At 39.6% G+C, this 12036-nt stretch overlaps 2 protein-coding genes across 2 annotated transcripts; one reads left to right on the plus strand and one right to left on the minus strand.

Annotated features, from left to right (window-relative positions):
• Nucleotides 1-5982, minus strand: rps19 (ribosomal protein S19). Its single transcript, XM_068323495.1, has 6 exons — nucleotides 5943-5982; nucleotides 4867-4937; nucleotides 4450-4550; nucleotides 3692-3875; nucleotides 1160-1214; nucleotides 1-56 (listed from the first exon to the last, which is right to left on the minus strand). The coding sequence occupies exons 2-6, from the start codon at nucleotides 4935-4937 to the stop codon at nucleotides 27-29; spliced, it is 441 nt and encodes a 146-aa protein (XP_068179596.1). The 5' UTR covers nucleotides 5943-5982; the 3' UTR covers nucleotides 1-26.
• Nucleotides 5983-9308: 3326 nt separating this feature from the next.
• Nucleotides 9309-11756, plus strand: LOC137601488 (adenosine receptor A1-like). Its single transcript, XM_068323687.1, has 2 exons — nucleotides 9309-9676; nucleotides 10910-11756. Exons 1-2 carry the CDS (start codon nucleotides 9309-9311, stop codon nucleotides 11754-11756), a joined length of 1215 nt encoding a protein of 404 aa, XP_068179788.1.
• Nucleotides 11757-12036: the final 280 nt, after the last annotated feature.

Genomic DNA, 12036 nt, shown 5'->3' on the forward strand with positions numbered 1-12036 from the left:
TTTTGACTTTCTCCAAAAAAGATTTATTAAACAGTTTTCTTGTTGGCAGCAGCAACCTGTGGAAAGAGGAAAGAAAAAATAATACAGAAGATATGCTTATTATGTTGAACAGAAAGCCAGGTGCTATTCTGCTTTTCAGAACTTTTCTTGAAATTGAAAACACAATTACTTGGTAGGAGGGGGGGGGCATTTTAATGGATTCATTAAATGGCTGCAATTGTGGCTGCAAATAACCAACTATTCAAACTCGTATGAGACAATCAAATAAAATCCCCTCATCTCCTTAAACTATGGGTTTATGGTTTATTGTAAATTCCTCACCACATTAACGCTCACTGTAATAATGCCTTTAAGCTGCAAATGCAACTTAAGGGAGTAAGATGCTATCAACTGCAATCTCATCAAGGCTTGTAAACAGTTTGGAAGAGAAATTTACAGTTGTTGCCAAAAACATTGCGACTGGTCTGACAGCACATGGCTAAAATCTCACTTGTACAGGGAAAAGCATCAATCTCTTGAAACAGGTGCAACAGGAGAGTTAGTAGAGCTGCACCAACATGATTCCCTGTCAGCGTGATGCAGCAGATAGGTGGGGCTGGGCTGGTCTGCTCATCTGCATACAGCTCATTAGCATGGGTAAACATGGAGAAAACTGGTGCCATATGGCAGACTTGCCAAGCATGAAATTCCCTCCTCGTGTTTACCCCCTTTACCCTTGGATTATTACAGCGCTGCTTGCCTCTCTACTGATTTTTGACAAGACCCAACTGTGATTTGCTTTAGTGAGAGCAAACAATTCTGGTAGCATGCCATACAGGACAAGCAACACCCTACACTGGCAGACAAAAGTTGACCAAGGACAAATGCTTAAGAAAGCCTCAAATGTTGAAGTGGCGCAGCGCCTGTACACCCAAAAACAGACAAGCCTTCAAATCGAAGCAAAAAGCTATTTCAAACCAACAGCGCCGCACACTATGCAGCTGAATATCAAATGAAATCCTACAATATCCTACAAAAATGACAAAAAAGATATCATGGCCAGCATGAGGCTGTCATATCTATTGACAGATGTGGTGCCTGGTACCAGTGTGTTAAAACTAGCAGGTTTTAGTTGAAGTAGATGTCAATAACAATTTCAGCAGACGGACTTGTTTCTTACCTGGCCAGCAATTCTGTCCAGGTCTCTGGTTCCCTGGGAGGTTAGTCTGCGACCACTAAGGAAAATGAGACAAAAACAAGAAAATGGAGGAATATTAAAAAAAAACAAAAAACATAGAACTTCTGTCAAAACGGTACATGCAAAATTCTTAGATTAACAGCAAGCTCCAAAAGTAAACTCACATTATCTGCCTGTATAGCCATTTATCAGTCTAACTTGTTATAATGTGAGATAATGACTGTGGACATGACAGCCTTCTGTCAAATGTAGAAATAGATGATACTTTGCTTGTGCCGAAAGCATCAAAATTATTTTTAAAATTTGTATATATTTTACTCTGGTGTGAACTGTTGCTTTAAGACCTTAACAACCACTTATTGCCACAATGAACACTATTCGAGTCGAGAAAAATCACATCAATCCTCCATCTGACACCAAGGCACAAAAAAAAATCATTCATCATCAACTCTGAAACAAAAGCATTTCTAATGGGAAAATCATTTTCCCGTGGGCTTGAACTTAGAGCCAATTAATTAGTCCTTGACACAGTGTGGTTACACATTTATCGCTGACTCAACTCAAAAATTCTAACTCATGAATATAAAGATTTCCTAGTTGCAGAATTACAGCAACACGTCTCCTTAAAATGTGACCATGAAATCAGAAAAATGAGGCAGGGAAATTGGGGTCTACTTGTCTGCATAGTAAGAATGACAGAGGACAAATATAACAAAAGACTCAACTATCCAGTGCCTCTGGTGACCCAAATTTACCCCATTTGTGCCAATTAATACACACAAGTATTAAGTACAGATAAATACTAACAAATGCCTTGTTATACATTGTTATAATTCCGTAATAGTCAACCTTTAAAAACTTTATGAGCACCACTATTTATCATGACTCATGTTACTTCTTTCCTTCCTCCAGTCTAATTTATCCCATAATTAATGACTCATTGTTGTGATTACTGAGGGTAACAACTGATAAGTCAATAGCATTTGACCTGAACATAAATATAGAAGTTTGACAGATTTCCATTTAACTTAGTTTTAACAGTAGCTAAAATTTTAAATCCTACAAACATTAACAAAAATGTAGCTTACTCGAAATAATACGGGACTTCCAACTACAGACAGCTAAAATATACTAACTTTCCTGGTGATTACTTGCCAAACTGCGTGGTATGACAGCTTCGGAGCACTGAAATTATTTCACTGGCAAATGATCTGTGCTTTGTATTGTAGTTACATGTTTGGCTGCAGTAGCAGTACAGAACACAGAACAGTACAAAAAGCTATGTTTGACAATCTGTTGCACACCAAGTGTTACTCTGCAAACTTAGATGCCTGTAAACCACATTAGCAGTTACTTGACATCAGAGTAACACTGATACTTTTCAAGGGCACTATGAGGGTTACAAGCTGGAGATGCAAACTGAACAGCTTTCACTGGAGTTTGGTTTCTGTCACTAATGGTTCAATTGCCTGTGCTTTTACAGTCCCATTTTTTCCTCATCTCACTGTGGACTGCTACAAGCTAATGTGAGACGCAGATACACAGAAGGACAGACTGGCACTTAATCATCAAGATAAAAATCAACATGAGTGTAACAGACTGGGACAGCTTATCCATCTCATCTGATCTCTGTGGATTTTCATAAGGCACATGTTAGGAGTGCTGCTTGTGAACTTGCCTGTATGAGACAGTTGCAAGGACAAACTAGTAGCATGTTTTACAACCCTTAAGGGTACTTAGTCGCTGTGGCGACCCCTGAAGGGAAAAGCCGAAAGGAAAAGAAGAAGGGTACTTAGTCCGATCACCAAAGCCTAAGATCATACAGCTACAAATGACCATTCTGAAATTTCAAAGCCTTTTCCATTTTAAAGTGGTGACAATAAAATCCCACTTTATGGTAACTGCAAAGCTTAATTAGTTTTAACAGCAAAATAGGCCACATGCTTTCAGCAGTTCATCCGCCAAGTTCTGTCTGCAACATTAACAATGTCACACAGTGACCAACAACAATATGAAAATCTTATTTTATGGATGAAGCTATTGTAGCACTGTAAGATTGTAGCACTGTAAGATAAGCAGTGACCCCTTTGTTAATGTGAATGTAGCATTTATGCAGAATTGGAACCAACATCCCCAGATAAGTGGTGGGTGTGTGGCCAATGATGAAGTTATGTTCCACTAATAACAGTGCAAGGCAAAAAACATAATTAGCACAACACAGATTAACTGGTGAAACCAAATAATTGTCTCTTCTTAAAATTTTGGTTACTCACTTAGCCCAGTTTGAAATTTGACTGAGGATAGGATAATACTGTTGGTACTATTATTGGAAGAAGGCTTATTAAGAATAGACACAACTGTCTGTACCACACACAAACTTCAAACAGAACGACAAATGGGTGATATGTCATTACTCAACCCCACTGAAAAGGCTTCTTTAAACAAACTGATAAACATTTCTAGCATTAGAATAAAATCATGATCTGCTGGCGGGAATCAATAAGAGGCACACACCCATTGGGATCCTTCTCAATCATCTTGAGAAGCTCGAGGGCCTGCAGGACCTTACGAGCTACGTTCTTGGATCCTACGCTGTAGTGGGCAGGGCATACGCCATTCCTCTGGCGACTGCCATAGATTTTTGTCATGGAGCCAACACCAGCACGTCCACGGAGGTATAGGTGGCGAACTGTGGATGCTGTGAAAGCAGATGCAGTTTTAATTACGCAAAACAGTAGTAATAAGTGCTTTCAGAATTCCATCAACATGGTGAAACAGATGCTATTGACTACATAAATAAAAATCAAAAAATCAAAATCAGAACAAGGACAAAAAGGTATAATCCCAGCTGTCACATGATTTACGTACAATAACTTGAAATGTTTTCAGTTTTAAAACTTATAAAATAAAATTCAAGCGCTCCGTGGTATAAAGTGTCACTTGCCACAGGTAATTATTAGGTATCAATTATCATAAAATTGAAGTATTTACAACAAGCCAATCTTCATTGACCAGCAAAATGTCCTTCAGCATAAATAACCATTCAGATTCTAATGGAACAGATTGAGAGTTCAGGTTCTAGCCCAAAAGCACTTCGAGACTGTCTAGTAATAATGTGAAAATCAATTAACTTCTACAATCAGTGATTCCGAATTTTTCTGGGCGAAGTCTCAAATTTGTTCTGCACGTTTAAGCAAACTTAGGATACTTCTTGTAATACAGAGACACTGTAATTCAAACAAATTCAATTCAAACTAAAAACAGCCATTTACCAGCTCTGATGTAGAACCAGTTCTCATCACTGGGGGCCAGCTCTTTGTGCTTGCCAAGCTTCACAAGGTCCACCCAGTCAGGTACCTTCAGCTTTCCTGATCTGGGGATAGAAAAGAAGTGTGACTTGACAAACTACTGCAACAGGTTTATATAATTTAACACTTAACCTTAACAAAGAACTACATTGTGACAATAAAAAGAATATAGAAAAGTTATTAAATCAGTTCAGACGTAACATTATACAAATCGTATTGGTATAAAATAAATAAATTAAAATACAGTCATTTAACCATGTGAGCAAACTGCTAATATGGCCTAAAATGATCAGCAATTACCTTCAGTAAATATATTATATGATCACCCAAAAGCATACATTATTTATCAGTGGAAAATACATCTTTACATTTGGAACTTACTTCTTCAGGAATGCAGCCAGGGCACGGACAAACTCCTGCTGATTGACGTCTTTCACTGTGACACCCGGCATCTACCGATAGAGACGACATTGCAGAGAGGTTACATTACATACATATACTGTGCGCTCCACTGATACAGAAAACCTTTAAGGTTCTGTATTAAGTCACTAAACAACTTAAGTTCACTAAAGGAACTGATATTGATGTGTGAAGACATGTAAGTCTATTAAGACTGAATGAATGGTTTGAAACAACAATGATTCTCAAAATGCATTGTATTAACTGTATGAATTGGTTGAAAATATTGTAATGAGAGAGATGTTTCATTGATCCCTGGGACTACACAAGCCAAACGGCCTCTACCTGTCAGCCCTGTTTTTCTGATGTTGATGTCGCAAATGAGATGGTGAAGTCTATTGAAATGACATTCAAAACAATAAACCAAATGAATAATAAAAATAAACATATCAAGCTGCGTATAAGTATAGGATTCAATGGAACATGTGTCTATGGACTCACCATTGCTTATTGATCTATTGTTATTGACAACATTAACACCAACAACCACAGCAGCGATCTAAGAATTTATGGCTGATGGATGCTTGGGTTCATACAGTATATTATCAGCTTTCTAGGATTAGCTTTCCTTGGAACCTCAAAGGCGTCCTTTCACAGCATCGCTAGCTAACATGTCAACTAATAGTACGCTACATACAATTAATCTAGTAATCCTAATAAAATAAACCATACTATCAACAATGACAACCTTTCAGTGTCATTATCTTAGCAAGACACTAACTTGACATTTCGGTATGAAATATAAAGCTAAATGCGGCTAACTTAGCTAGAAGCTAGTAGGCCCCAACGAGGTAGCATGGGGGCAGCCATCACGAGCACAACCGCAACAACAATGTAAATACCTAATTTATCGGTTACATTATTTAGTTACATGTGCCAACCACAACCAACACAATTTACACGACTTTATATTTTATTTGGCCGCATTTCAGGGGAAAATAGTGAAGATTTTCTTCCATTTCATAGCATACAATCACAGAAGTAAAAAGCCGCTTTACCTTGCTTGTGCACAGGAGAGGGAAGAGGGTTACACGGGGTTTCCGACACATGTTTAAACGGGCAAATCTCGTTAGATCACGCGAGACTGGAGCGACGTTCCCCCCCCCCACCGTTTCTCGTCCACGCGGTTCTCCGACCAGGTTTTACCAAGGTTTCGTTGCGACGGAAAGGTCACACGTGTAACTTCGTGAATTTTTAACATACAGATACAGCGTGCAATTTGTCAAACAAACAAACAAACAAACAAAACAAGGAGGGTAGATCATGAAAAAAAAAGATTCGTTTTTTAGGTTAACTGTAGGGCCTACATTCCAAATTCCGACCATTTCAACATTCCTATTTCACACAGACTTTTTAAAAATGACGCCGCAATGTGGATTGTCTAATTTTCCAGTTTGGGATTAAAAAAAAGTGTCTGTCTATTCATCTACCCATTCATCCATGTATTCATCCGTCTATTCATCCATCTATTCATCCGTCTATCCAGCCATCCATCTAGTTAAGCTCCAAAACCATGGATAAGGGCAAACTGTCAATCTTTAAGAGGCAACATTAACACCACATAGATTAAGATTTCATTTCATGTCGAAATAAGTAAATATAGGCTAAGTGAACAGTGTGTAATATGTTCTGTGTACAGTATATATACAGGGTATACACTGTACTGTGTATATACTGTGTGTGTGTGTGTGTGTGTGTGTGTGTGTGTGTGTGTGTGTGTGTGTGTGTGTGTGTGTGTGTGTGTGTATTTGATATACATTATTACCTCTTTCAAGGTGGTGATGTTTTTGCTGGCATTGATTTGTTTGATTTGTCTGTCTGTTTGTCTGTGGACAGATTTATTTTTCACTGATACATTTTCATCTCATAAAATTTGGAGTAATCTGGATAAATGGGCAGATCCAGGAATTCTTCAAGAGAATACAAAGCTATAAGAGACTAATGCTTTTAGGTGCAATGATGTAATTGGGAAACTAAGTCACCTTGGCAGAGGTTTGCACACTCTAAATGCTGTGTAGTCAGTCTATTTTTAATTTGGCTTGTGGGTACGTTTTTATGAATTGAACCCTTCTTACTTTGAATCTATAGCAACCATTTGCCAGGAGCTCTACAGACAATGGGAAACTGATTTGTGGAATTATTGATGTACCTACTTAGGCGGGTTTTTTGAAGTATAGACACATTATCCAGGCCATGATTGTCCTATACCTCAATGAAAGTCACTTATATGTGAAAATCATTTCAGGGTTTGTGCGATTTCTCTGTTTTATGACGAATATTAAACTACCATATAAAGAAAAAAAAAGAATGGTAAAATATCACAATAATAACATGGATGATGTAAGTTAGAAGCTTAAAGGTGGCATTGAGGATGAGACATACAGTATCCTAGCAATAAAGTCTGAGGCTGTCTGTATTTTGATTCATGAGACAATGCCTTTAGATAAGCCTTTGTAAAATCTCTTCTTTATCACCTCCAACACATGTCCATCATCAAAAAGCACAATTCCTTCTGAGTTAAGAGCTATCTCTTATTTTCTTTTGCTTTTCTCAAATTGTCTGAAAATTTGTGGAACAGAGACAAGGTGACAGAGCTGGGCTTTGTAATAAGAACAAAGAATAGAACTCATGTTGGTGTGTGTTGCACGCTCGTTTGGGCATATGTGCATACTTTATTTCCATATTTCCTTGGCTAGCAGCAGTTTTGTTGCCCTTTGCAGATCTCAGATGGAAAGGGCAGTCATGCTCTAACATTGACACAATTGATGTGTTTGCAGACACCACAGAGAGAGAGAGAGAGAGAGAGAGAGAGAGAGAGAGAGAGAGAGAGAGAGAGAGAGAGAGAGAGAGAGAGAGAGAGAGAGAGAGAGAGAGAGAGAGAGAGAGAGAGAGAGTTTGACTGTAGAAGGCAAGAGGATAGGCAGATGTTTATGTATCAGGTTTATATGCTCTCAGTTGGGGCAGACAGATTGGAGTGTGAGGTGAGAAGAAGAGATAAAGATCCTGGAGGGAAATATAGACAGACAAATCATAGTGACTAGATTTATAGCGTTTGTATAAACTAGGCCTGTCTGTGTCATCGCAACGCTTCGAAACAGGTAACTACACCTTTTAATCCTCATCTACTTCTTCAACATGCCAATATGGAGAAATTTGTCACTCTTCATCTCTCAACTCTCAACTTTCTCGTTCTGATTTTTCACCCTGTAGTTTGAATGTTGTTTCAAAGAGCCCGATTGATTAAATGGGATAATTAATTACACTGCCACACAGCAGCAACCATTTGAATTGAGAATTCACACAAGGTGGATTAAACCCCATTAATTACTCCAGCAAATCAATTTTGCCAAGGCCCTTCAAGTGGAGAGACAGGAGACAACTGTGTAAAGTAATTATGAAATGCTACAAAGAGGTTATTTCAGACAAGGATGATTTTTTTTAGAAAAGTGACAACTCACACCAAATGTGCTGAAAAGGTCAAACTAATTATGCTGAATGGACAGGTGTTGTACTTCTGTGGTAGATCTGTTATTTCAGTGAAGACCCACTTCATGGTATTAGAGACTTTTGTTTGATGATTCCCTGAAATTAGCTGCCAATCCATTTTGAATGCATTTGCTACAAATTATGCACTGCGGGAGTGCGTGCCGGAATGATTGACTGTCAGTGCTCATGTATTTGCACAAGAATGTCTAGACCTATTGCTGTTTCTGTGAGCATGAATGTGCAAATGATGCATCGTTGGCTACAGCGAAAAGAGAGACTAAACAAAGAGCAGGAAAAAGGCAAGAATAGAAACTGTTAACAGTGTGTTGCCACCCAGCTTGGTGCTTGCTGCTCTATGTTGGCATGGCGCTCACATCCTCGGTGGAGAACTTCTGTCAAGTTTGGTCTGGCTTGACCTTTTCATTCTCCAGGCACGTTTACAGCTCTCCAATAACTATCAAAACATGTTCTCTCTTCCTGCCAATCTTTTTGCCTGTAACATAGACCTACATTGGGTTCAAACCTGCCACATCCAGCATCAGTCCTTTCTTGTCAACTGTTTTTGTGATGCTGACCTACAACCCTTTGCTTTAACTGAACATTTTCTGTACTTGTTTCTCATTTGTATTCCTTCTGTTTGTTGGGACATTTCTTTGACAAAGCAAGTTAACACTGCAAGTACAGTTCATGCCAGCAGAGAGATGTGGTAACGGAAGGCAGGGGTGGCAATTAGAGTCAGAATGAGCGAGGCTGCATTTGCATAAGCATCAGTACTTTTTCCTTCAATTTCTGCTCTTTTAATCCTTATCAGTCACGACTTTAACCACATTCAAATACGTCCTAACTGTTCTTTTTTTTTTTATATATCTCTGTCAGGCATGGAGTTGATGTGGCTGTACTCCCTGTGCCAGTGCATCGTATCTGTATCTATAATTGTGGTGAGTGTAAGGTTATGCATGTCGGTCAGTGGCGGAACCAGAGAAACCAACGTCCAGGTGAGAATTCAACACGTGCAGACGCAACCGAGGAGCGTCTCATGCTGTCTGCGCCTGTGCCTCGGCTGGGTGGGAGCTGTGGGAGGTGCTGCTGGGGTCCCCGTCACCGTGTTGCTCAACCTGCGAACCTCCCAGTGCCTTTACACTTGTATAACTTTGGTGTGTTGCCCCATGCTGGTCAGGCAATTTACCATGTTCTTGATGATGCTGCTCACACTGGACAGCCATCTGCAGCTTCACCTGGAGCACCGGTGAGTCCAGAAGAATGCTGGAGAATAATAATTACTATGCAAATGTCAGACATGAGGTGATTTGGAAAAATGTGTCTCAGATTGCATTAATCTGTTCCTTGGTTAGTCCACATAAGCAACACAGACCTTTATTCACCACGTTAGGAGGAGAATTAATATCATTTTCATCCCCTTATAGTATCCCCTAACAACAAATACTATATGGCCTATATGTTCCCACGCAAAGCCTATCAGTAAACAGATAACAACGCCAGATAAACTCATACAGATGGTGTAAAAATCCATCTTACAAATCCACAATGCTCTGAAAGCTGTGCTTGTGAGAAAGAATATGTAGGTGGTAAGCATCAACTGACACAAAACATGTTTTTTCTGCAGGAAAGGAAGAAAATAAGAGACAGAAGCAGCAAACATGCTATTGAATGGCATTATAAAACAGGCTGTTTGTTCAAGACACATGAGGTTGTATTTTTTTGAATCACATCCTTCCACTGTTGAGGCAGGGGTAGGTAATACTAATGTGTTCCGGAGTGTTCACATGTTCGATTGATTGCAGCCTAAAACGCCATCATTTCAGTGAAAGAAAGAATAATGTCTTTATTTAATGGTCTCAATTTGCTTTGCACCCACTGTAGAAAGTAGGATTTTGTTCACCTCATTCAGAACTATTTTCAAAAGCAAGAGTTCACTCGAAATTGTCAATAATAGTTGATGTTAGCCAAGGCAAAGTACAGTTATTTGTCTGGCATCTTTCATCAACAAAGCTATTCAAAGTCTTTTGGATGAAATATAAAAGGCATTGGGATGAAATATTAAAACAAGAAAAACATGAAGCAACATGAGAAGCATTTTGATTGAGTTAAAAGAAAAAATACAGAGAATAAAATATATAACAAAATAAGTGGATAAAGGTTCAAGTGCAGTGGAAGAACTGAGAAATTAATTGATCGAATCAATGGCAGAGGTGAACAGGAATGTTTTCAGCCTTGATTTAATAGAACTGAGAGTTGAAGCTACTATGTTTGGTTCAGGAGTGTGGAGCTTGAAAACTGCTGCTTCTGCATGTTTAGAGACGATTTGTATTTTGTGTGTTGTGTCAGTGACTTAATAGTTTTGTAGAAACCTTATGAGTTAATCGCTTGTGTTGACTTCACTCTTTAAGTCCTTTCAATGTTGTTTCAGTATAGATGGCACTCACATACTGTATGTCCACATCCACATCTGTAACCCCAGGTACTCCTCACTGATAACCCATCAACGGGTTCTGTGTGTGGTTCTGCTCTGCTGGGTGGCCTCCGTTCTGTCTTCCTTCGCCCAGTTCATTGGATCGGACGTCCTTGATGCTTGGAGAAGAGACATTATAGATTCAGACACCGCTGGCCTTGAACTGCAAGGCAACTGGACAACCTCTTTACCCCATGGCACTCCTTCCCCAACCCCAAAATACAAGGTGATTGGACAGCATCTTCCATATGGAGGATTCCTGTCAAAGTTTTACGTGGAGGACATGCACAACTTCAGCTATGCTGAAATACACCGAAGCCACTGGGGAGTGTGTGCCCCTGACACTATTCTCAGTCCCCACTTCCTGGTCTATGTCCATGGGATGATGGTGTTCGTGCTCCCCTTGCTTTGCCTGCTGTTCATTTACCTTGACGTGCTATGCATCAAGCCCAGGCAGGCTCCCTTTAGTCATGGAGACCCCCCCAAACACAACTCCAACTGGGTACATTTCCTGACTTTATCCCTCTCTCTTTTAGTTCTGCTGTGCCTGCCGCTCCACATTATCCATGCCCTGTTACTTTTCACCACCAGTACCAATGTTCCTGCCTGGGTTCACGCAGTCGCCATGTTCCTCTTCCAATTGTATGGCCTTGTCCCGCAGATCCTCTTTACTCATCCAAAGAAACAGGCTGGGGAAGAACGGTCATCTTTTCCTCTTTCTGTACAAAATCTTCCACCTGCATTAGCCCCATCCAGGAGAAAATCTGTCCGCAAAGCCATCTGTGATGCCGTGCAAGCTGCTCCGTGGTCGTCAGCTAAGCACTCCCTGAAAGCCAAAGTGTGTCCAGAGGTCTGAGTTTCTCAGAAACGTTTGGATATAAGGAAAGGCTAGCATTTGTCACATTTCACTGCAGAGTATAAATTTGGCATTTTTAATTTTTAACTAATCAGAAACTTTGTGCACAGATGCTATGAATTACCAGCAAATGAAAAAGGCCAGTTAATCATCAGGTCCAACACTAAATGTCAATACGAAAATTAAGCCTCCTGATGATGATTACAGATGTGTGTTTCCTTGTGCTTTTTATGGCTCTCATTCTAAGCCTGTTCTTAGTCTTTGCTAAGCCTGCTATAAG

The sequence above is a fragment of the Antennarius striatus genome, chromosome 9 (genome assembly GCF_040054535.1).
Source record: "Antennarius striatus isolate MH-2024 chromosome 9, ASM4005453v1, whole genome shotgun sequence".
NCBI classification, from domain to species: domain Eukaryota; kingdom Metazoa; phylum Chordata; class Actinopteri; order Lophiiformes; family Antennariidae; genus Antennarius; species Antennarius striatus.

What these genes read in the sequence shown, in the direction of transcription:
- rps19 (XM_068323495.1), bottom strand. Translation starts at nt 4,937, where the DNA reads ATGCCGGGTGTCACAGTGAAAGACGTCAATCAGCAGGAGTTTGTCCGT. An exon ending in CTGGCTGCATTCCTGAAGAA is followed by an intron (nt 4,551 to 4,866) that starts GTAAGTTCCAAA and finishes TTCTATCCCCAG; the next exon opens with ATCAGGAAAGCTGAAGGTAC. An exon ending in ATTGAGAAGGATCCCAATGG is followed by an intron (nt 1,215 to 3,691) that starts GTGTGTGCCTCT and finishes CATTTTCCTTAG; the next exon opens with TGGTCGCAGACTAACCTCCC.
- LOC137601488 (XM_068323687.1), top strand. Translation starts at nt 9,309, where the DNA reads ATGGAGTTGATGTGGCTGTACTCCCTGTGCCAGTGCATCGTATCTGTA. An exon ending in CAGCTTCACCTGGAGCACCG is followed by an intron (nt 9,677 to 10,909) that starts GTGAGTCCAGAA and finishes CTGTAACCCCAG; the next exon opens with GTACTCCTCACTGATAACCC.